Source organism: Aedes albopictus, chromosome 2 (assembly GCF_035046485.1).
Source record: "Aedes albopictus strain Foshan chromosome 2, AalbF5, whole genome shotgun sequence".
NCBI classification, from domain to species: Eukaryota; Metazoa; Arthropoda; class Insecta; order Diptera; family Culicidae; genus Aedes; species Aedes albopictus.
Window position 1 is genome coordinate 356,789,983 of NC_085137.1, and position 26,607 is coordinate 356,816,589.

The 26,607-nt window shown below is 39.3% G+C and overlaps 1 protein-coding gene across 2 annotated transcripts; it reads right to left on the reverse strand.

Annotated features, from left to right (window-relative positions):
• LOC109406409 (tripeptidyl-peptidase 2) lies at positions 1-26,448 on the reverse strand. Of its 2 annotated transcripts, XM_062852806.1 has the most exons (10): positions 26,231-26,448; positions 24,775-25,002; positions 11,924-12,554; positions 10,828-11,751; positions 10,613-10,769; positions 10,205-10,550; positions 2,599-2,704; positions 1,423-2,530; positions 1,053-1,242; positions 1-970 (listed from the first exon to the last, which is right to left on the reverse strand). In XM_062852806.1, the coding sequence occupies exons 1-10, from the start codon at positions 26,309-26,311 to the stop codon at positions 761-763; spliced, it is 3,981 nt and encodes a 1,326-aa protein (XP_062708790.1). In that variant the 5' UTR covers positions 26,312-26,448; the 3' UTR covers positions 1-760. The 2 variants fall into 2 exon arrangements, with proteins under 2 accessions (XP_062708790.1, XP_029722269.2); XM_029866409.2 differs by lacking the exon at positions 26,231-26,448 and having other exon boundaries at positions 24,775-25,184.
• Positions 26,449-26,607: the final 159 nt, after the last annotated feature.

A 26,607-nucleotide genomic window follows, 5' to 3' on the forward strand; every position in this document is an offset into this window, starting at 1 on the left:
TATTTGCTCTTATTCATTATTAAATCGGTCTATATCAGAATTTAATTACATTTACCACTTTTCTGGCCGGTTTTTATCGATCAATTTATTACGCCAAGTCATATCTAGTTCATCTTGTTAAAAGCTCGATTCATCGGTTCATAAATGCATACGTCCCTTCTGTGGATGAATCCCAACTACCTATAAATGGCGGTTGGATGAGCAGCCTTGGTTCCGTGAATTAAAAGCTTTCGAACGAATCTAAAGTTAAATCTGAAGCTATTTGAATTATCTAGTACAACACGTATCGAATGTCATGCGAACGAACCAACGGTACCATCGAAATGTGTAATGGTAATCGGTAATTCAGATTTCGTGTACACATGATCTTTTGTATTGGAACAAAGAGATTGATTTTACGATTCAGTTTGATTCGTTAAAACTAGACTGAAAGTCTTCATCATATCGGTTGAACGTGGCTTTACACAGTAGTACAGGAGAACGATATTTTAATCATAAATCAATGGTTTTCGCAAATGAAAAGATGTTTGTTTTTCTCTAATTTATTTTAAGTGTATTTGTTGAAGTGGTCGTCTGTACAGCTTCGGTTTGAAATCGTTGTTTGAAAAAGCTATTGATTTATCATTGAAAAATCATTTTTCCGGACTACTGTGCATTGGTAATATGTGAAATCTCGTCGATTTGTTAATATCTCCGTAAAAGTATGGAGTAACAACGTTGATTATTCGGTATTTCATGTCTTACTATGGTCCCGGGCATCTTAAAACAGTCTAAATCCTTGCGGATTGGAGGTCACGACCACTTTGTTCAGCAGCTGTTCAACATGGGGCCATTTTCGTTCGGCCACAACCTTGCTCTGCTCTTCCAGGATCTCTCGCGAGAGTTTGTCCTCGTAAAGTTTGCCCAGGTATTTCAGCATGCGACCGTACTGATTCAGGGTGTATGCGTGCCAAATCGATGATAACAGTACCTGGTGATGGTAATGATAGAGTCCAGTCAGTGCCATTAAATTCATTTGCATGAAAGCATTTGGGGAGGGGTTGAAAACTTACCTTGGCGTCATTGTAATCGATAAACTTTCCAATGTCAGCGAACAATTGTTCGATATTTTCCAGCTGATCCACGCTATCATCGCCCACCTCGTTGCTGTCCACCAGCGTCTTGATGACGCGTAATTTGGACAAAGCTATTAGTTTTTTCTGAGCTGCGTCCAATAATTGCTGTTTCTGTTTGTCCATTTGACTGTAACGATGAGTATTGAATATAAATGGCATATCAAAAACTTTTCAATATATTAACAGTGTTTTTCATGCAATTATTCACAGTAGTGGTCGACAATATTGTCAATATCAGAATGTAATATGTATAATCGGTGGTAAAAGAACCCCAGAAATGGAACATATAAAAGTTCCTAATACTTACGTTTTAATTTTGGCCGCATTAGGTCTGCTGTCCGTTTTCAGTCCGTAGTATGCCAGCAGTGCATTCTGATCGATTTCCTTCAATGTCAAATCGGCCAATTCGATCACCTTGATCAGCTTGACCTTCAACAGGGCGGCAGCATTTTTGTCGCTTCTGTCCAAATTGCTGGCAAACGTAAGCGGAAGATTCGTCTTCAGATCGTTGCTGTCCAAATTGTCGATCAGTGCCAAGTGAGCTCCCACAAAGTTGGGATTGTCTTTCAGGACGGCCTTGTAGACCTGTTCTGCGTTTTCGGCGTCCAGTTTTGCAATCTGCGCCACTTGATAGTCGCGGAGTCCTTCGCTGTATTCTTCGAATTTGTTCTTGTTCTCCTTAGGTGCGCCGTTTTTCTTCACAGTTGGACCCTCTGTCAGGATATACTGGAAGCTATGTGTGTCACATTTTTTACCCAATTCGTCCTTGGCATACACTATCGTGCCTTCCAGCCAAGAGCACTGGTTGGGGAATGAAGCCTTTTGAAGCTTTTCATTCGTAATCGTAGCTAGATAGATTGGACGAGTAACGCCAGCCGGGAAAGCCAAGGTTGTTATCTTTTTACCGTTGACGATGGCCTGATTGTACGATTTGTAGATATCTACCGCCAAGGCATTGGCCAGCTTGATGTTTGCCAGCATGTTAGTCTCTGAAATCTTCTCCAGCAGTTCTTTTTTCTCGTGACGAACCTGCAAGCGCACGGTGTAGTCGCCCTTCTCCAGCTTCAAGTAGGAATCGTTTGAGTACGCATCGCCACATCCGACCATCATCTTGTTGCTGTCGAAAAGCATCCAAAACTGAGATTCGAACTCACTTTCATACAGCACGGTGCTGAATAGCGGTGCATAGAAAGCAACCTCTTGGCTCTTGTTCAAATGCAAAGTGTAGGTCAGTACATTTTGGTAGATTTGGCGCCCTGGATGGACCACGTCTCGAGTCGTCAACGGTGTAATTTTAGTCTCCGTTGGCTTCAGTACCATGACGGCTGATTTGAGCGATACTGATGGAAGCACTTCTTCGGCAGAGAGTGTGGTCAGATCAATACGATGTATCCCACTGGCACTGTGCATGATGTCTGAAATAAGCAGATTTGAAATCGTGATCTGATGAGATCACTAGATTCATATGATTGCAGATACTTACTTCCATTCAGTGGAGAAATGCCGTGGAATTTGATCGAATACTTCAGCGGTACCGTTCCGAAATTGGACCAATACTTGGCGATGCAAACTTCTAAAATGTTGTCACCCTGAAAAAGTAGAAACGCAACATTACCGTTACAGTCAGATTACAGTTTAGTGCAATACAATACTGAAATTCCGATTTCCATGTTGATTGTCTGATCATAAACCTTTTATCACATCTGGGTTCATAGATGTCTAGAGATGAGTGTGGACTTATCTTAGAAAAAGTTGTTTTGCATTACTCTATAGAATTCTTGAAAGATTTTTGAATTCTTAAACGAGTTGCTTCTAAAATGTCGCCAGGAGTTCCGTCGAGCATTACTCTAGGAATTCTACGAAAATTCTTCTAGCTGTACCTTCGGGAATTTGTCAATGAGCTCTTTCGGAAGTTCCTTTGGGAATCGCACCAAAAGTTACTATGTATTTTTTAACAGAAATCTTCTAAGGGAAATTCCTTTGAGAACTCTTCTAGGAGAAGTACTGCAGAAATAGATACGTCTGTAATAGAAGACTCTCTATACACGAATATTATATATTACAAGTACTTTCAGGAACTCCTGTAGGTTTTCGTTTGGGAATTCTTTCAGGATACTCATGGAAGATTTTCTGAATGTACTTCAGGGAGATTTCTTTTTTTTTTTTTTGCTAGGTTTCTAGCTGCACTCTGAATAGAGTTGAAACCTCTACACGGACAGAAATGTTGCCTGATTGATATAACCTTCTCCATAGTTCTCTCAAGCCTACAAGATATTCTTGGCATAATTCCTTCATATGGTTGATTCACAATGTTTTGATGTCTACATCAAGCATATGTTTCGTTTAAATGAACATCATTGAACATCAACCATCAAATGTTTATACCAAGCAAATATGTCATCACTTGAAGCCTTGCTTGAACCCGTGTTGACCGAGCGTCCTGACTGCTGTCCGCTGCACAGTCATTGTTCATCATGGCCGCGGTTGTTCAGTGACGACGACGATTTTGTTGCCGCGTTTTGATTTCAAATAACTATTATCGTTGTGCCGTGTCAGGATTGCGTAAATCGTTTCTTTCGGGAGAAATTGAAATGTAACTCCGTATAATTGATTAGTGATTGCGAACGAAAATTTCCGCCAACTCCGAGCTGGGAGCTCAATCGACAAGAGAAAATTGGTTTCCGATGATCTGGTGGTGGATCGACATTACAATCTACACAAAGCGGAGTGCAGAAATGATGCAGGACGATTCCTCCGGAAATGCCGAGAAACTGGGCGACCTGCTTTTATCATCCCATCCTTCAAGCCACCGGCCGGACATATCACGAACACCCACCGATGGTTCGAAACGACGACGGACGACGTGACCGAAGAGCACTGATGCCTGCCACAAATAGACGAAAAGCCCTCTCCTGGTCGACTGTTACGGCCAGTGGACTGCACTTCCGGAACGATGCCTCTATTTAAATGAACTTGTTTAGTGTTAAAATATGCGAAATTATTCGAACAAATCATGAGGAAAAATAAAGAATATGCAAGGAAATATTTTGCTAATTAAACGTTCCTATAATGGTCGTATTTTAGTCTAATATGCTACAATTAGAACATATTGCACTAAAATACGACCATTATAGAAATGTTTATCCAAATTTTAAAGCTTTTAATGATTCTAGAAACACAACATAACCTCATTTGAATGAATTTTAAGTTAAGCATAAGCATGCTTGAATCTACCATGGGAAGAAATGAGCTGTCAAACCATCAACTATAAATATTGTTGATGTGAGCAAAATATGGTTGAATCAAGCATATTGTTTTGCTCTAATCAGTTCATCAATTTAGGTCATTTCAAGCTTCTGTTATGCTTCATCCTATTGTTTTATGCGTAATACAATCTCAAAAAGGGATTATATAAAAGTCAGTGCACAAATATGCTTGTTTGCGACCGTTATATGATTGATGTAACTTTATTTTTTTCTCCGTGATACACTAGACCCGAAGATAGAAAAGAGTACGTAATCTTTCAGAAGCAGTTTGCCAGCCGTACGCGGAAAATGATATCCATTAAGACACTGTTGCCTACTGACTCAGAAAATTACGGTAGAAGGTTGGAAAGTTTTCAATTGGTCAGTCAGTCTGGATTTGCCTATGTTGTGTTATGGTCACACCGTTTGTGTTTGTCTTCTTGTTTGATTTTGTGATATGGTTCAATATGTTTTTCATGTCAGTTGTCGTATATTTGTTTTTTTTCATCGAATCAATCGAACCCTGTACGTTAAAATATAGTCGATCCTGTGTCAAATTGTGTTCTTGATTTCGCTAATCGTTTTCTACTTCTCTGTGTTCATCTCTTGTGTTTTTAAAATGTCATCGGTCCAAAACCCACAGAAACATGTAACTGAACTTCTGATATTTTTCTGTTGTTGTCAAAATACCATCTAAGAGATAAACAAAAATACGCCAAGTCGGTCAGTTGATTGCAATAAAATTTTAAAATAATAAAGATTGCTTGTCAACTATTATGTATCCATCCCCCTACAAATACTTTTAAAAATGTTAAAATTCGTTCAATTGTCCTATCGGTCCTACCTAGATAAACCATGTCATTTTCTCAAGCGTAGCCTAGAAATGTCAACCTAGTCATACACAAGTAACGTTGTTCAGTTAATAAAAAGCAGTCAGTTGTTGTCCAAAATGTCACGTCGAACGCATTGACGTCAACAATGCGTTTAAGTGTTTGCACGTTAGCTTCGAATCTATCAGCACAATTAAGTGCTGCAAATCTCCTTCCCACTATTAATTCTTCGGTCGATTTTAATTGCTTTATTTAAAGAAAATATGACCAATTAACATTCTAAAAATTCGAAAAAGCGACTATGACATTAATGAATTACTAATCAAAATCAACCGAGAAACGTGGGAAATAGAGCCCAAACAACATTTTGAAGTCAGCTGGCTGTAAAAGGTTCCAAAACCTGTCACAAATCCTACAATACTTTTATTAGGATTTGTAACGATCATCAAAACCTTCTTAAATCCAACCGACTTGGAACTATTGCTTGGGAATAGACTCTAATGAGCCCTGGCGGATCCTCCATGTTTATCGAGCATGTCTGATGCATATGATCAGCCATACTCAATCTGCAGCAGCCGGTTCGTGATGAACCGTTGGAGGCGCATTAAAGTTTTAAAAAAGGTGATATGTTTCACTAAAGAACACTACATTACAATAATCAAAATGAAACTCCTTCACTTTAATACCGTCAACCCCTGCGAACTTGGCCAGGGTACTTCAGGGAGATTTCTTGAAGAATTACCGGATAAAGTTTTGAAGAATTTCCAGAAGAAATTCCTGTATGACTTCTAGAGGGAAATCCTTGAGGAATGTTCGAAAACTTCTCTGCCCATATTCGCATAGGTGACGTAAACGCCACATAGGTCAAAATCCACTTTTTTAGCTTAACATATCCTACACCATGCATAGCATATGCTCCAATTATTAAAAAAATGTGTTTGTTCTAAAACATGTGAGTATATTGAAAAGAACGTTTTGACGTAACCACCATGTGGTCGCAATACTGACGTTTTTGTACAAGAAAACTAAAATCTCCCCATAAAACGTGATTGAACATAATTTATTGAGATAATTTATTAAGATAATGTTGACATAAACATAATTTATATTTGAGATATCTAATTATTTGAATTCAGATGCCTGAAAATCATTTTCAATATCAACAACTTTCATGATGAATATGATCAATTATGTATAATACTTATTATGGATGCAATGTAGATACTGAAACATTTATGATGCTTTGATAACAACATGTGAATAATATAACAATTTGATACTTGATAGCCTACAACTCGTAATGGTGAGTCAACGCCGATTAAAGTAATCGTTTCCACTGGTCTTAGTCCTGGATCAATCGCTTCCAGTCGCCCTGAGATTTTGGAGCCCCTTAAGGCCGCAAAATGCAGTTGAGGAAGACCTAAAAGGCCCACGTGCGCGCCCTACCACGAAGCCAACGGGTCCTTTCTGGTTCTCTGCTAATATGGTATAAGTTTGTCATTTTTCTGGCATACGAGCTACGTACCCAGCCCATCGCAGCCTGCCGTTTTTTATCCGCTTCATTATACATCAGTTAACCGATTTTGTCAGCCTGTTTCGGGGACACATTTTTTGTTCTCCTTAAATATATGAATAGATTTTCAAGCAGTTGTTTAGTGATGAACATGATTGAATTAGTTAAAGTTTGACCGTAAGTTGATGAGAGCAAAAAGTTTGTGGGGCTGACAAAATTGGGTTCATGCTGTATCGATTCATTTACATACTTGGTACAATTCGTAGTTCATGCAACACCGTCATATGCCGTGATCCTGCTTAGCGGCGAGTATTGTTCGCAGTTAACGTGCTTACTTTAAATTACTCTAAAATGGGTGTTTTTCAAATCTCCTAAGTATGGAATCCAAACACCTCATGTATGAACACTGAACAGTTATATTTTTTGAATGGATGGTTGTGGTAGATCTCTATCGCTTCCTCTGAATTACGACGTAAACCCCTCAAACTCACTTTCAGATACTTACTAAGTGCTTGAAGCAAACTCATTGAAACCCGAAACGTGAGTTTTTGTGACACCTGATTGATTAATGAAATAGTAAACTCAAGGTTAGCCACGAGTAAAATCATTCCACAGCAAAACTATTATAAGTTTTACGTTTTGTTTCAAAACCATCATTGAAATAATACTACTGAACTGTTGTGGCTTTTCAGTCTAACAAAAGTGAAACGGTCAGGAGTTTGGCATAGCCGTTTTAATCCTGTTAGACTGAGAAAGCCACAACAGTTCAACATTTCTTCCCAGTCGTAAACATCCTCCAAAACTAAGATAAATTAAATCCATATCTATCTGATTAGGCGATGGGTGTATGAGCTTTTGATGTTTACTAATATAAATGTAAAAACTTAGTGTAGATGAATTGTACAAGGTTATTAAAATGAAATTAGTTTCGTAACATTTCGTAATTTGTCGAATATGAGAAAAAATAAATGAGGCCCGCGGGTGACACTTAATGTTTCAGTTTATCAAGTAAATCTCAAAAAATTGTAAATATTACTAAGGCATTTCTTAATAAATAGTTACGTACAACACCATATTTTGGATAAGGCAGAAAATAACCTTTTCATCACAGACTGCCTTAATTGCATGGTGCATTGGAAGAAGCCGTTAGGATCCATCGCAGAGCCTGGGGATTAATGTTAATTCCGGTATTTTGCACACATTAAACGAAATAAGAAAACTGGTCGGCGTGAAGTCAAATTGGACTAGGCGATTTTTTGGACAGGTAAAGATAAGCCAAGGAATCATAGTATTTCAAGAAATAATGCACATGCTTTGATATCCCAATTTTTTGCAGGACATTTTCCCATAATCATTGAAAAACAGTTGGTCCGGTCTGATTTAAAACCGACCAACTGTGAATCTTACTACGATGCCCACGCTTTATGATACGCTCGACCGCACTATCAGATAGTTCACATTTTCAGAATGTGACGTGTTAGTTTTTTTTCTGAAACCACGGTTAGTACATCTTTTTTCGAGTCGGGACTGCTACTTATAAAAAAAGATTGTATTTAACGCACGAATACGGACATTCAGTTGGAGATCCGGGTTCGATTCCCGTTCCGGTCGTTAATTTTTGTTCGACTCCCTGGGCATGGTGTATCATTGCAATTGCCTCACAATATACAAATGCATGCAATGGCAGACAAAGGAAGCCCTTCAATTAATAACTGTGGAAGTGCTCAAAGAACACTAAGTTGAAGCGAGGCAGGCCAAGTCTCAGTGGGGACGTAGAGCCATATAGAAGAAGAAGAAGACGGACATTCCGGAAAAAAAATCTAACACGTGTTCAGAAAACGGGTACCGTAATAGCTAACATAACGGTCATAGCAATCTGGTTGTTACGTCAACTTATCCGTGTAATCTTTCATCAAAACGACTGAATGGTCGCATAAACTGACTGACGTACACGTTTTAAATATGGAAAAAATACATGAAACATCTTTAAATCATTGCGGCTCACTTTTTGTAGCTGTAATCCACGAAACTGACAGATTATTTCATTCAAATAGTCGGTGCATATGTAAATCCGAAAAAAAAACTATAAAATCGTGTTTTCCCATCAGAGCAGACGTTGGTGGTTACATCGACTATGCGAATATGGGCAGTCTGGAGGAGTTATTTAAGGACAAACGTCTTAGAATTCCAGTTCTATATTGCACCAGAACCTCAGATGTAAAAATCTCAAGAAGTAAACCTTTGGCGATAGGATTGTTTTCACTTTTGTTTCTGCTCACTTGTAATAAGATTAACCCTCTAATACCCAAATTTTTGATTTTGATCTAAATATCATTTTTCGTCATCTAAAATCGATTTAAACATGTTTTGGAAGATGATTGTTTTCAATTCTCGACTTCGTTAATTTCAGTTTTTGATTTTTCTAATTTTTATTTTTGAACATCCCCACACTTTTATATTTTTCCTGGAAGCCTATTTGGGGAACGGATTTTTTGAGATGAAAACATTTTGAGATTTTTTGATTATTGTTGAAATATTATTATTTTAATTTTTTTTCACAGACAATTTTATTTTCCGTGTAATTTTAAGGAAAATAATTTAAGAGTGTATTCGATTCCCTTAAACTATTAAACAAGGATAGAATGATTTGGGAAAAATTTAAAATATGTTAATTGTAGCGATTCAATTCAAAATAAACAATGACTTCTAAAAGGTGACTAAAACATCAATTTTTCAATGATTTAAAAAAAATGTAAATACGCTTTAAAATACACCAAAAACAATTTTGAGATATACAGAACAGCCCTAAATATCAGCCAAAAATATAAAAAAAATGATTTTCCACGAAACAAAAATTACAAAAATGCTCAAACTATACCCCGTCTAAAGGCGGGATTGGGTATTAGAGGGTTAATAAGAAGATTCAGGGTACCGGTTCAGTTTATTACGATATTTGCGATTATGAAATCGAGAGTAGGTACAAAAGTCGACCATTGAAACAGCCATGTTGGGATGATAACGCGCCTAACTTTAAGGAACTTCTAGAGGAATTGTTGCAAAATTCTCGGAGAAATTGTTGAAGGAACTTTTTAAAAACAATTCTAGCGGATCGCCTGGAGAATTTCTTGACGGAACTCCTCCAGACATTTTCAAAACAACTCATTGACAAAATCTCGAATACTCGAAATAATTCCTGGAAGAATTCCTCATTATGCATTTTCCGATAAAACTCATGGATGTGTTTCCAATGAAACTCCTGAAGGAATTCCAAATTAAACTGCTGAAGGAATTTTCAATTAAACTCCTGGAGGAATTCTGTGTGTGAGATCGGTGAATTGAGCATGAGCGGTGAATAACGACCTTACGGTATTTCTCAAAGCTCAGAAAGGGTTTTTAGAAATTCAAAGATTTTGACAAATACGTTATTACTAAAGTATATACTAAGATTTTGACAATAAGAATTAGCATATGAAATGCCCAAAAAATAATCATGATACTCACCACACACTTGAAGGGATGCACCGTCGTGGAAACACAGTTCACCGGCAGTATTTTCTGCGTTTCCTGCGCCTTGCAGTACTTCATCGGCAGAATCTGCATCGTGTGGATGAGGAACTTGCCTCCCACGGTGTCGTTCGTATCGGTCGAGATCATTTCCAGCACGGCCCAGGTAGCATACTTTGGCACCAGGAAAAAGTTCCGCAGGATCGTATTCGGTTTGCAGCTGATTGATTCGGTTGAAGTGTACTCCAGGGTTTTGGGATCCACCACGATCGGTTGCACAACCGTGACCGGAATCTCGAACAGGACGCCTTTCTCGACGCAGGCGGAAACGTACGCTTTAATACTGAAAAGTAAAACGGGTAGGGATGATCAAAAGGTTGTTATCAAATAGCTGGAAGCAGATACCTTGCTTTATGAACACCGGCAGCCAATCCAGTTGGATCGATTTTGACGCAGATCGTACGCTGCGAGTAGCACAGATCTAGAAAGGATCCGCACTGAATCCACGATTCCGTTGGAACAAGAGTCAGTCTAACGTTAAAACTTATTTTATCAGCAAGGGCTAGAAGATAACGACATTTAGCATTCAATCCAACACCATGAACGCCCTCATGACTTACAAGCATATTTATCGTTGAAAAATACGGGTTCAATACTGACGTTGAATTCTTCCGGTTTGGTGAGCAAACCCTGGCGCATATGGATACCCTTGGCGCCGTTTCCTCCCACGCTGATCGAAAATCGCAGATTGTTTTCTACGCAATCCTTGTAATTCGTCAAGTTTTCAAACGCTTTCTCCACGTTCAGAAGCCCATTTCCTTGAGCGAATTTGTCAACGTAGTCGATCTTGGTGGCAGTGTTCCAGAGGGCTCGTTTAATACTAAATGCAGTAAAGTTGACATTTTTCTGTTTCAAACCGGAAATCAACAGAGCTACGGAACCAGCAACGTGTGGTGCAGCCATACTTGTTCCATTCATCAGCTGCGCTTTGGACATCGTAAACTGCGGAACGGAGGCAATGGCAGCACCGGGAGCGCACACCGTCACTCCGAATCCACCGTCGATGCAGGGATCTCTGGAAGTCCATGTGTAAACGTTTCCGGGCAGTTTCTGTCGCAGGGCGTACTCAGCTTCCATCATTTCGGGAGATACATAAGCGCCAACGCCAACGCAACTCGGTTGGCTGATATCCGGTGGAGTTCCGATGGTGCACAATGCCGGTCCATGATTTCCGGCCGAGGCAACCCACACGACTCCGTACTTGTTCACCAGTTCACTCATAAGCTCGCCCACTCGACCGGAATTCGACCAGTGGCCGTGTTCACCGTAGCTCATGTTGATCACGTCAATCTTGCGACCCGATTCACAGAGTTCCATAACTTTGATGATTGCTCTAACAAGAGCAGTGCCAGTCTCCATTGATCCCAACCGACCATCGCCGATCGTCAGTGATACCACTTTTGCTGCAGGAGCAACACCGTCCAGCTCTGGGTTGTCCGGATGGAAGCCACATGCAATCGATGCAACGTGGGTACCGTGGCTTGCTGTGAAATAAAATATTCAAAATTGTGAATGTAAATCCCAGAATTAAATTTCCCATTCCCAATTCAATTCCACTTAGAGTGAAGAAGAGTGTAGAGATTTATGATTTTCTTAGGAAATGACATTGGAATGGGAATCTTTTTCAAGGGGTTAAAGTTATTTAGGAATACTCACAGCACATTCCCACGATTTCCAGCACATCGCCGCCATCGTGAACATTTATCGAAATAGACAGAAACTCATCCAAGTTGACCATTTCATGGGTTTTGCTGTATTCGCCAACATGAACAGCATCCTCCAGGGTCCCGTTCTCCGTCGTATCGATGACTGCCATCCATCCATCATCAGTCGAAAACAAAACGCAGTCATAAGTGGTCTTCAGATCGGAGAACTTCTTCTCGCACGCATTCAGGAACTCCATCGTCCCGTCCAGATTCTCCTTGATCAATTTCTCCTTCAGCGGCAGATTCTGTGCATTGGGATTCTTCGCATCAAAATCGGCCACATCCCGGCTGGCTTCGGCCAGAGTTTTCTTGTGCGCTTCGTCCCACGTTTTCAGCTTGGCATCGGCCACAATTTTTTCCCTGATACGCGACGGATACAGATCGTGCATACTCTTCAGCCCGACGCGATACTGACCCGAGGGGCATTTCGCCTTCATGGCGTTGGATAACCGCAGTACGCGGCCGGAGAGGCCCAAAATCGTTCCATCCGGTGCAGCGGAAACCAGTTTGCTTGTGTCGACATCCCCACAACCGGAGCAATCGAACCGCTCGACGACCTTTACGTCTCCGCCAGGGACGATCTGAAATGGTTAGAAAAAATATACATATGTAGTAGATACAAACGTTTAGAAAAAAAGTTCATGCTCATATCCTTAAAGATGTCATTGGGGTCCCGTAACGTGGGTAGATCACCTGGTGCGTTGCGGTGTAAGAACTGCCACACCAAATTTAGCTCTGGCAACATATTTTTCTGTCGAAAGTAATCAGACAGTTATGTACCATTCAAGATCTAAGTTTTGTGTACTTTTTATGTATGTGTTATAGGGTTTGAGGCCATTTGGGCAGGGGGGCCTATTTTGAGCACTTGCTGCTATAACTCAGCCTGTTTTCAACCAATTTACTTGATTTTTGGGACACGATGAGATACGATATACACGATATCTAACTATGTGCAAAAATTGAAGTCAATTGGTTGAAAATTGAATGTGTTATAGCTGCCCAATTGGTCCCAGACCCTATTTTTTACTGCTAATTACCATTTTATTTGAGGAGGATTCAGGTAAATTTTATCCATGAATAAATGCTAACCAAATATAATCATAACCTTTTAGTTTTCAGATAAAAAAAAGGTAAGACGAAAAAGAATAACATTAAACTATCACTCATATACACACATATCATATCATATATTGGGAAAGGGAGGGACCATCAGGGCACCCGATTGAAACGATTTGAACAGGAGCCTGGAACTGCCTCCTCCTTGTTGTTAACATTTCGTAGATTGGGGATGGGCTTTTGGACCCCATCTATTGGGAGTATTCTGTCAATTGGGTTTTTAAATTTAGATAAATGCATTGATTTTTGTTATATCTGAACATGTTATAAACTGGTCACTCTATAAGTTCCAATTATAAAATTATATACTTACCCATACTTATCTACCTTCTCTCAGAAGCTCTGTATGCATGATGAAAAGAATAAATATTCATTCGAAGTTGAGCCGTACTCGGTAACGGAGCCAAACTAAAGGTGTTCTTATCAAGTGATTTATATAGAAAGACTTACCAGTATTTAAGGATATATCAAGTGGCGAACGAGGAAAACGTGATTGTACTATCGGTCATCAAAACTGAAGAAAAAACAGCGATATTTTTCGTTTTATTGCCTCAAACGGAAACGTTGTTTCTAGAGTGAGCAAACCGTAAGTTTAAAGCAGAGTTGATTTGGAGATTGGTAAGACTCCAAAAATATACTTGAGCAGCAGACAATCGTTACTAGCTAGAGCGATTGTTGAGCAACAAAGTTTTTGTTAATAAGCAAAAAAAACTTAATTTTAAAAGTTATTTTAAAACTGTAAAAAATATCATCTGGGCGCGTGGTTTAACGCCATTTGCTTTTCTTTGTTCCTATAGGTCTATTATTCAATACTCACTTCTGTTGGAGCGCGAGAGAGTGAGTGGTCTCCGAAGCTTTCAGTACTCAGTCTGAACTATAGTCAAGTTTGGTAGTGCTTCAGCCGTCCGGCGATAGGAAGTTTGATTCTGTGCCACAAAGATCCCGACGGTGAGAACAATCAGGTTACGGAGAGCCCAGTGGTGAGAAGAGTCGTTCTCGGCATCTTTGAGTGTCCAGTGGAATTGTGAATAATCGGCAAATTGAAGATTCGATGGAACGTTGTTGAAATTGAAACCAACGAGACGATCAACGATCGATCAAAAAACGATCAATTCTGACTATACATGTCAATGGTTGCTCCTCCGTGATTGATCTGAACTGGTACCAGTTGCACTGAGATCCAACTGAATAAGGGGCTGGGATATTCCACTTATTCTCAAAGTGCAATTTTAGCAGCTCATGCATATTTGATCAATAACGGCGCCGGCCAAGTCCTTATAGTCAGCTGGGAAGAGAAAGGAATGTTAGAGTGTAATGGTTGTTGCTACTAGAGACCGAGAGCACTCTGCGTCCCCACCACCCGCACGGACTGGGGTATTTGTTAGACGGAAAGGATGGGAGATCTGGGAGTCACCGTTGGGTCGGTGATGCGATCCATGGATAGGGTTATTTATAGTGTTCGTGATAGATTGTGTGGTGAATAAGGTCAAGCGGCACAGCACGCTTTGGTTGCATAACTTATAGGCGTTATATATACACTGTGCTGTAAGTGGAAATTGGAAGGGAGGGAAACGACTTTTTTCAATTCGTTTCTGATTCTAGCGATGGCTATGAACATATGAATATACATGAGTTGTATATGTAGAGAAGAGAGAGCGAGAGAAAGTGGATAGAAAGATACAAAGTAGGATGAAAAGGACGGGCCAGGGATTGAACCCATGACCTTCTGCATACGAATCAGAAGCGGTAGCCACTAGACCACCAAGCCCGTCTTAGTTGAAATTGAAACCAACGAGACGGAGAGAAAGAACGAGAGTTTGAGAGAAACTTGAATTGCAAAGTGGCGGCGGCTGGTGAGTGGTGATTGGCGAGTGGTGACTGGTGAGAGGTGACTGGCGAGTGGTGACTGGCGAGTGGTGCTTGGCGAGTGGTGGCTGGTGATTAGCGGCTGGCGAGTGACGGCTGTTGGATTTCGGTCGTGGGAAATAATTCGTGTTTCAGTGATCGTTGTTTTCAGCGATTGCGATATATCATCTAAAGCCATCTCAACCCACAGCATTCCAACTGCAGTCTGTTAACCGGCGGCGGCAACCTTTGGTATCGTTGCTGTAGGAACTGTAAGTCGCCAACATCTCAAATTTGGAAACCGTGAGTAACTTTTTTTATATAGATCCCTGTGAATATCAGCATCATGTCTACAACTCCTGGCCCATCCACTCGTATGGTGCAGAACACACCTACTATGATTGGTTCAATCGATGTGTATCACGTAGGAAAGTGCTTTAGCAATTGGGTAGAACGGTTTGAAATCTTGTGTGCATTACATAATGTCGGAGTGGATACGAAGAGATCATGGTTCATCTCTTTGAGCGGTGAAGAAGTTTTTGACGAGATCAAGCTATTATTCCCTAAAAAAGACGTTAATGAGTTAAATTATGATGAAATTATCAAGAAATTGAAAGCACGCTTTGATAAAACGGAACCAGCTTTGATGCACAGATATAAGTTCTATAATCGCACTCAAGGCTTTTCTGAAAGTTCTGAAAATTTTGTTTTAGCGGTAAAGCTTCTTGCTGAAAACTGTAACTTTAGAGATTTTAAAGATGAAGCTATAAGGGATAAACTTATTCTTGGATTGCGTGATAAAGTGTTACAGCAAAAACTACTCATGGAGGACGACATAACTTTGGATGCAGTTGAAAAAACGATAATCAGTAGTGAGCTGGCTGGCAAGAGAGCAAAAGAGATGGTTGAGCAAAATGAGTCCGAAGTTTTGTCGATAAAGCACAGATTAGGCAGGAAGAATGAAGACACTCGAGGTAAGCGTTATGATCAAGGCGGGCGATTTAGGTCTCGTAGTAGGAGCGGTGAACGTAGCAACAGCAGAGATAGAAATGCTTACAGATTTCAGCGAGATACTAACCAATGGGGGTCCCATAATAATGCAGTGTGCAATTTGTGTAAAAGACGAGGTCACATTAGGAAAAATTGTTGGTTTTTAAACAAAAAGAATACGGTTAAATTCGTTGATCAAGTGACTGAGGCAGAACCAGCTGTGGCGGTGGATAAATTCAACAGATTGCATTTGCAAGAATCAAGTGACGAATCTGATATTAATTGCATGAAAATTTCTGGAGCGAGTAGTGAGAATGAAGCATGTTTAGTTACGGTACTGGTTAATGATAAAAAGTTAATCATGGAGATAGACACCGGTTCTGCTGTGACAGTTATTAGCGAATTTTTATATAAAAAGTTTTTTAGTTATGTTCCTATATCAATGTGTCACAAGAAACTCGTTGTTGTCAATGGTGTAAAGCTAGATGTAGTTGGGCAAATTATAGCAGAAATTATGCTCAATGGAAAGCAAAGTACTGGTAGTTTAGTAGTGCTTAAGACTTGCAATGAATTTAGACCCCTTTTAGGAAGAGATTGGATGACAACATTTTATCCAAATTGGAAAAATGGCTTTCTCGAACCGGAAATTAAAAATGTTCAAAAACTTGCTATTGATAAAGAGCACGAGGAAGCTATAAGTATGATTAAAGTGAAATTTGCTGAAGTATTTCGTAACGATTTGTCCAAACCTATTTCAGGATATGAAGCAGATTTAGTTTTCACGTCAGATCAGCCAATTTTTCGAAAACCCTATCAAGTCCCATACAAAATCAAAGATAAGTTCTTAAATCATTTGGATAGCTTAGAAAAACAAGGCATCATAACACCGATAAAAGCCAGCGAGTGGGCGGCACCAGTTATAGCGATTATTAAAAAGGACAACGATTTGCGAATGGTAATTGACTGCAAAGTCTCTTTAAATAAAGTACTCTTGCCTAACACTTATCCTCTTCCGCTTGCTCAGGATATTTTTGCTTCTTTAGCAGGCAGCAAAGTTTTCTGTTCATTGGATCTGACAGGGGCTTATACTCAACTAAAACTATCAAAACGATCAAGGAAATATGTTGTAATCAATACAGAAAAGGGTTTGTATACGTATAACCGTCTACCACAGGGTGCGTCGTCCAGTGCTGCTGTGTTTCAGCAGGTCATGGACCAAGTCCTGAAAGGACTAGAAAATGTTAGCGTTTATTTAGACGACGTGCTCATTGCAGCAAAAACTTTTCGTGAATGTTTAGACAAAGTAGTACAGGTACTTGAAAGACTGGCTGCTGCAAATATCAGTGTTAATTTTAAGAAATGTAAATTTTTCGTCGATTCTCTACAATACCTGGGACATTTAATTACAGATGAAGGTTTGCTTCCTTCTCCTGAGAAACTTTCAACCATCAAAGATGCAAAGGTACCTCGAAATGTTACGGAGCTCAAAGCATACCTTGGCTTAGTAAATTATTACAACAAATTTATACCTAATTTGAGTTCAAAACTTAAATGTTTGTATGCCTTGCTTAAGAAAAATGCACACTTTAACTGGACTAATGATTGCGACAAAGTTTTTACGGAAAGTAAAGAAAACCTTTTGAATGCAAATTTGCTTACGTTTTACGACCCAAGGAAACCTTTAGTTGTAGTTACTGATGCATCTTCCTATGGTTTAGGGGGTGTACTTGCTCAAGTTGGAAACAACACAGAAAGACCAGTATGTTTTACATCCTTCTCACTCAACGATGCACAAAAAAGATACCCTATACTTCATTTAGAGGCTCTTGCGTTAGTTTGCGTAATAAAAAAATTACATAAGTTTTTATTCGGACAAAGGTTTAAGGTATACACCGATCACAAACCTTTATTGGGTATTTTCGGGAAAGAAGGGAAACATTCAATATACGTAACCAGACTGCAAAGGTATATAATGGAACTTTCCATTTACAATTTCGAAATTGAATACCGTCCCGCTGCTAAAATGGGAAATGCTGATTTTTGCAGTCGCTTCCCAATAAATCAAAAAGTACCAACATATTTAGAACAAAATGCCATACAAAATCTGAATTTTTCTAATGAGTTTCCTTTAGACTATTCGTTAATTGCAAGAGAAACTAAATCAGATAACTTTTTATCAAAATTGTCAGAATTTGTTACTCTTGGGTGGCCAAAGAAAATACCAAATGGTTTTAAGTACTTTTTTGCCCAAAAAGACATTTTAGAAATGGTAGACGGAGTTTTGCTTGTAGAAAATAAAGTAATTATTCCGGAGACACTAAAAATGAAAATTTTAAAACTTTTACATGCTAATCATGGTGGCATGGTAAAAATGAAAAAACTGGCACGAACAGTAGTTTTTTGGCATGTTATTAATGCAGACATAGAAGCTTATGTTAAACATTGCGATACTTGTACTAAGATGGAAGTTGTGCCTAAACCAAAACAAACAGGAACTTGGTTACCTACTACACGACCGTTTAGTCGACTACATGCTGATTTTTTTCATTTCGAAGGTAAGACCTTCCTGCTTATTGTGGATAGTAATTCAAAATGGTTAGAAGTGGAATGGATGCGTTTTGGAACTACAGCAAAACTAGTAAACAGAAAATTTGCATCATTTTTTGCAAGGTTTGGCCTTCCAGATATAGTGGTTACAGATGGAGGACCACCGTTTAATTCGCAAGAATTTATGGATTTTTTGAGGCACCAAGGAGTCAAAATACTTAAAAGCCCTCCATATAATCCGGCCAGTAATGGCCAGGCCGAAAGGATGGTGCGAGTAGTTAAGGACGTTTTAAAGAAATTTTTGATAGACAATCAAACGAAATCTTTGGACATAGAGGATAAGTTAAATCTCTTTCTCATTAACTATAGAAATAGTTGTCTTGGTGAGGAAGGAGCTTTTCCTTCTGAAAAAGTGTTAAATTTCAAACCTAAAATGCTTTTAGATTTGATAAATCCAAAGAAAACATATAAAAACTTTATTGAAAGAAGTACTAAAACCGATGAAAACTTTCAGTTTATAGAAAAAAGCATTTCAAATGAACTTGATAACTTGAAGGCAGGGGATAAGCTGTTATATAAAAACCATAATCAAAAGGTATATCTAAATGGCTAGAAGCAAAATTTGTTAAAAGAATGTCTATTAATGTTTTTCAGATTGCTCTGGGTTCACATGTACTGACAGCTCACAGACATCAGCTAAAGATGTTGGGACAACCAAATCGAAGAACCAAGGTGATGACGGCTAAGAAGGAATGCACGAATAGACGTTTTTCTTTGGACGAAGAAGAAGACTTCATGGGATTCCCGATCGTAAGTGTCGACCAAGAACGATCGGGCTCAGAAATAGACGCCGTTGAGAAATCATGTTTGAATCCCGGAGTTTCAAAGGATGTAGCTGAACAAAACGAAGCTTATCGTCAATCTAGGAAAAGAAAACATATCGCAAGAAGCCCTATAGTGACTCGGTCTAAGTTAAGACGAATCAGTCAAGATTAAATTTTGGCGTTCTGAGCATAGTTAATGTTGATTATTGTATTTTCGATCGACATTTAAGTGCAGCTAAGACTAATACATTGTAATAGCATGTGTTGCTTTCTGAATATAGCTTAGTAAAATAATTTCTGTAAGAATCAACTAAACAGGGAAGAATTGTTATATCTGAACATGTTATAAACTGGTCACTCTATAAGTTCCAATTATAAAATTATATACTTACCCATACTTATCTACCTTCTCTCAGAAGCTCTGTATGCATGATGAAAAGAATAAATATTCATTCGAAGTTGAGCCGTACTCGGTAACGGAGCCAAACTAAAGGTGTTCTTATCAAGTGATTTATATAGAAAGACTTACCAGTATTTAAGGATATATCAATTTTTTGGTTTTATTCGAAAGAGCATCTTTTTCTGAACCACTATGATTTTTTTCAGGTTTTTAGGACTTAATTTTAGTACCTAAAATCAATTTCGAAGAGATTTTTCAAAATCACCTTTTGACAGCTGGGCAACTGCTTGACAGCTATGCCCAGTACAAAATGCGACGAGGGGTGATTCGACAAATCGCTCCCATACAAACTTCAAACTTCAATAGGTTCCCGGGCACCAAAATTCATGAAAATTTGGATTTCGGCTCAGTTTGGCATGCAGATTCCGAATATGAGATTATCTCAACACCACTAAAGAAGCCAATTGAGGGCTTGATTTTGCAGTTGTTCGTGAGAACTTTCTTTTGGAAGGAGATCCTTTTCCCCTGACGCGGGTCTCACGCAAGTGTTTCTGCTTGCGGGTCCGCACAACTCTTTTTGGCCCTTCATACAGGAGAACAGGCTTGTCCGCACTGAGCGCATGAAAATTCTGCTCTTTGGATTTACACCATCAAGCACATCAATAACCCTTTATAAGGCAGTGGCAACTATATTGCCACCTACTGTTTGTATTTTTTTCTGTTTTATAACAATTTATTTCGTTTTTTTTACGCAAAAATGGGATTACTAACAACGCCTGGTATTTTTTTTGGTACTAAACAAAGCTTTAAAAACAATTTAGGAGCCATTTGTAGTCTCAAAAATGACTAAATTTGACCGCGTGAAGAAAATTAGCTGAAACTTATTGTAAAATTATAGGTTTGGTAAATATTTTAAGAAATAATCAAATTCTGGGTTGATATGCGCTGAACTAGGTACACAGTTTATACTATGGGTTAAGCCCCAATCCATTCTAAAATCTCTTTTCCGGCTTTTTTGTCGAAGTCAAAAGAAGAAAAGTACCCTAAACGGGCAGTGGCAAGAATATTGCCACCAGCGCTGATTCTTGATTCCAAGCTTTCCTGGACACGACACCTCACATTGAGTTCAGAATCAAGAAAGCTTGTATGGCCTGCGGGCAATGCCGGCGAACCTTTGGTTCAACTTGGGGTCTAAAACCCAAGTATATCAAATGGATTTACACAACTGTGATTCGGCCAATATTGGCTTATGCATGTCTTGTGTGGTGGCAAAAGAGTGAAGTGAGAACGGTCCAATCAAAATTAGGCCATCTCCAAAGGATGTGCTTAATTGTGATGTCTGGAGCGTTCTCTTCAACTCCCACGGCAGCGCTCGAAGTTCTCTTTGACGTTGCTCCACTACACATTCATCTCAAACAAGAAGCACTTTCTTGCACTTACCGTCTACGGGTACTCGGTCTACTAGAGGAAACTCCTGTGAACCGCACATCAACACACACCTCGTTGTTTCCACTTTCGGTGAATTGGGACAAAATTGTCCTTGCTCCAAGTGATCTTACAATTGCTTGTAATTTTCCATAAGTTACACCGGGGCAAGTTGAAACGGGTGGGGCAAGATGAAACACGAAGTTTTGAAATAGAGTTCAATACAATTTCTAAATTTTTCCTTCGCTAAAATATTGTTTGAATCAAAAACTATGTTTTATGGCGATCAAACTGTTTATAATCATTAAAAACCATCATGTTAACTCGCTGTTTCATCTGGCCCCACCCGTTTCAACTTGCCCCGGTGTACCTTATAGGACATTTTCCACAAAATTCCCTTCCCGGGAAGAGTGGACATCTAGTTATCTGGAAAGAAGTATTTCAGACGGCATCGTATGGTACACTGATGACTCCCTTCTCGAAGGTCGAGCAGGTGCTGGTGTTTATTCTCGTGAGCTAAGGCTGTATCAGTCTTGCTCACTTGGTAAACACTGCACCGTTTTTCAGGCCGAAATCTTTGCTCTTATGTGCGGAGTGCAATCAGCACTTCAGCAGCACGTAATGGGCGAAGTAATATACTTCTGTTCAGATAGCTAGGCTGCTATTAAAGCACTTGCTTCGGCCAACTCCAGGTCGAAGATAGTTATCGCTTGTCGAACTCAAATCGAGGAGCTGAATTCAGCAAACGCTGTTCATCTTGTATGGGTGCCTGGCCATTCTTTCATCGCTGGAAATGAATTGGCTGATGAGTTAGCTCGCACTAGAGCATTACATGACTTCATTGGCCCTGAGCCAGCTATTCTGATATCGAAGTGTTGGGTAAGGCTTCAGATTCACACCTGGGCTGCTACCCAACACAGACAATACTGGAATAGTTTGGAGTCATGTCGTCAAACCAAATTGTATTGTACTGAGCCATCTCCAAGGGTGGCGAAGTATCTGACAAATCTGTCAAAGCAGAATTGCAGCATGCTGGTCAAAGCATTGACTGGCCACTGCCGACTCAGCTATCACATGGCGAATAGTTTATTTTACGAAACGACAACAGTGTTGATATTGATATTAACACTCACGGGCTTAAGCGCAACCTCCTGTCAAATTTTCATTCATGAAATGAGCGATCAGCTGATCCGAAACGTCTCGTAAAATAGCTCATACTCAGCAAGCTGATTCATTTGTATGTGATAGCTGTGAATCCAATTATGGAACTTCGTATCATTTGATATGTAACTGTCCATTTTTTGCGCAACTGCGTTTCTGAGTACTCGGTAAACACTTATTAAGTGAAACTGACTTCAGAAACCTGAATCTTCAGGATATTCTGTTGTCCTTAAGCCGCTGTGGTAAAGAGCTGAAGGCTCTCTATCGCTTTATGCGTTATTACAGTGCCAGTTTCAGGGCGCTGTTTGAACCCATTGTGGTACGCTTATGCGTTAGTATCCTCTTCCAGGGTACTTTTCCTATTTCCCTGTCCTTATCCCCATCCCTATCCTTATTTCCTTCCTTTTCCCTCAGGTAGATGATGAAATAGGCTATTATTTTGGCGATGGCACAAATGTCCCAAATGGAGGATAACGTGCCTCTGGAGCCGACCTTCTGATACCTGATAAGCTTTAACAACAATTGGGTTTTTAAATTTAGAAAAATTCAATGATTTTACATTTTTAAATGAAAGAACACCTTTTTCTAAGCCACTATGATTTTTTTTTTCAGATTTTTAGAACTTTATTTTGATACGTAAAATCAATTTCAAAGAGATTTTTTTTCAAATCACCTTTGGACAGCTGGACAACTGCTTGACAGCTCCGCCCAGTACAAAATGCGACGAGGGGTTATTCGACAAATCGCTCTCATACCAACTTTAAACTGATTTTAAATAGGTTCCCGGGCACCAAAATTCATGAAAATTTGGATTTCGGCTCAGTTTGGCATGCAGATTCAGAATATGAAAGTATCTCAACACCGTTAAAGAAGCCAATTTAGGAGCCATTTGTAGTCTCAAAAATGGCTAAATTTGACCGCGTGAACAAAATTAGCTCAAACTTATTGTAAAATTATAGGTTTGGTAAATATTTTAAGAAATAATCAAATTCTGGGTTGATATGCGCTGAACTAGGTACACAGTTTATACTATGGATTAAGCCCCAATCCATTCTAAAATCTCTTGTCCGGCTTTTTGTCGAAGTCAAAAGAAGGAAAGTACCCTAAACGGGCAGTGGCAAGAATATTGCCACCAGCGCTTATGGCCTAAACGGGCAGTTACAACTATATTGCCACCTAGATTTTTGAGAGTTTCTTTCAAACAAAAAATATTTTGTACATGTAATCATGTATATAAATAATCATTTCCATAATAGTATGCGTTGAAAACTTGTCTAGTTTTCTCGGCCTTATAAAGGGCTAATCATACATAATCGATTCGATTTCTGAGTAAAATAAAACGGCAGAACTGATGTTTCTCCATGCATCGGAACTCTGTCCCCATCCATGTTTTGCTTCTAGTTTAGTCCCACGACAATAATAGAAATACCCGGGGCTATAGGCTAGTGGCAAAACTCTGTCGAATTAGAGAATGTGTTCGATGATAAGAATTCACGTGTATCCTTGTATCACCAGTACTTATCAGTCCTTAACAGGTTATTACGCAATTAGATACGTAAAGCATATTTGTTTTCCTTACATCAAGTATAGTCTCGGCGAGGACAAACCGAGTCTTTAACTATCCGTAAGGCAAAATAAATTGCAATTACTATCACTAGTAACAAGGGCTTTGTACTATGAAACCTTATTACCACAACGCATTGCCCTAGCTTAACAAGTTGGATGTCACCGGGTTTCGGTTTGGTAGATCTTACTCCGTAACGCAATCCACAAATGTGATCAACCCACGTTACGGGCTCCGTTAAAGATCGAGCATGTTTTGAACCCCCTCAACCAATCATCCCTCACGGGTCGGCTGACACCTTGGGTTGGGGTTCCCTGTTAACGTGGACTTTTACCGTCGGAACAGGGGGTCCATAGTGCCTGGGTCAATAGTCTTTAGTTTTGGTACTTTTCCTTTTGAATAATAAATATCCCAACTGTGACAAAGAATGCTTCTCAGTTTAAATGTTCAACATATATTTAAACACTTCCCCAGCTATCAACTGAGAGCTTAATTAATTAATTTGTCAATGAGCATTTTGCAAAAGTATATTGTGTAGCAGGCACGAAGATATTCTATGCCCAAGGAAGTCAACGAATTTTTCAATACGGAATCCTGGATCGGGAATCGAACCCGTCATCCTCAGCATACTCTTGCTGTACCTATATCTTATGTAAATAGGTCATTGGGTAATGGGTACATTCTAATTTATGACTCTTCCCAAGTAACAGTTTTTAAGTATGTGACATTGCAAACAAGCTTTGATTTATGAGATTAGATTAAACTAAAGAACAAGCCGACCATGAATTGCCAAAATTGAACAAAAATAATGACGAATTTTATAACCTTTACAGCTCAGGGGTACCTTCCCAGACATGCAATCAAAAAATCTGCTGAGCTAGACGCAAAAAAAAAATGAACATCTCCGTCACACAAAACCCCCTACTTACCTCCAGCCCTTTCGCCCGCGGGTCCACTCCGGAGTCCAGAACCGCAATCGTCACATCCTTCCCGTTGTACTCGGGATACTTTCGCACAAAGTTGAGCGCTCCGGTTTCGTTTTTCGGCACCAGAGAACCGGCTGGAAACTTCACCTCGACGACCGTGCCTTCCATCTTTCTCAGCTTGGTGATAGCCTCTGCTGCTGCTCCCACCGTGGTACTACTTTGGAAAACTGGCTAGACGCGGCGCGGACAAAACACACAATAAACCCGAGGAACGTTGTTTTATGGATTGCAGGCAGCAGATTATTACGGGATCAGCAAAAATGATCCGACGAACCAGCCAGCAGCAGTGCAGTGCAGTGTGAACGATGGTGGAAGATGACGATGATGTTTTCGTCCCGAAAGTACCGTTGTGTGCGTGGGCGAACAGAAGAAAAGAAAGAAAATAAACATTAAGTCAGGGTGACACCGCCGTCAAAACATTGATGGCGTGCAGGAGGGGCATAAGTCCACCAATTTATTTAATATTTTATTTCAATAAATTTGAGAAAATTAGTATACCGCATTTAGTTCAGCACTGGACTGCGAACTGCGACTTCATAAGTGCGAAAACGCTAATAAAAGTGCGCGATTGCATCAAATCAGGTTGATGTCTTCGGCGCACTATTTCTTCAATCTATGGTGAACAAGTGCTCTGAAGACACCGAGTTGATTTGATGCAATCGCGCACTTTTATTAGCGTTTTCGCACTCGTGAAAACTAGTGCGATAGTCCAGTGGTGAACTAAATGCGCTATATTTAAGTAATCAATAGTCCATTTTACGAGCCGATTTTATGAATGAAATTTTGACAAAAGGTGGCGGCCGTGAAAATCAATATCATCATCATTATTGTTGTTACTTCGTAATATGGCTCATATCCTTAAATTTACCATGGTGTTACGTAAAAACTTGAGAACGCAATTTTTGCTACAAATAAAGAATAGTTTCACTTAAAAGTATTCATCACAAAGTAAAGAACAAAAAGCAATGTATAACCAAGTTTCGGGGAAATGGCTCATCAAGGAAAACAGAAATATCCGGAGAAAGGACACTTGAGAAATTGACGTTCATAAAGAAGTAAAAAACTATTCGAATCAACCACTAATTTTGTGTACAATGGAAATAATATTTGTTTTTCCATCTGAGGGTATTTATATCAGATGATTCAACCATTCGACTGAATCCTCTTTAATCTGTTTTTATCATGGGTTCACCATGGTTTTGTATATTTTAAATTAAATAAAAATAAAAATGTGTAACGTTTGTTTGTCTCTTCCCAACTAACATTTTTGCTGCATAAGAGTTTAAAAGAGCTTTCTTTCATAAGTGTTTGCTGCATTAGCTTTTATGCAGCTACTTTTGTTAGTAGGGTTGTCTGTGAAATGTCTTTTGGCGCGCGGAGTCATATAGAGTATACTTACGTTTGTCGTGACACGTAAAATTAACTTTCTATTCAATTTTAACACTCCTATCAACTGACTGCGCAATGAAAGTAATAGCATTTCAAAAAGACACAATTTATTGTTTTTCTTTTACCGCCAGCACAAAAATTGCCTTTCACTCATATTGATAAGATAAACTAAATCTAATAACCGGCACTGTTGCCGCAGCAATGCTCCAGAACGTCTCCGGTGCTGTGAGCATTGAGAACTGCACGAAACTCGTGCTTCACAAAATGATTTCGTAATCAATCTCGGAGCAAAACAAAATAGTAAAAACATTCTTGCGTTTGCAAACGGTTGAGACCCGCGTTTATCAAGTGTACACCTAGCTGAACCTTGGACGGCGCACAACCCTG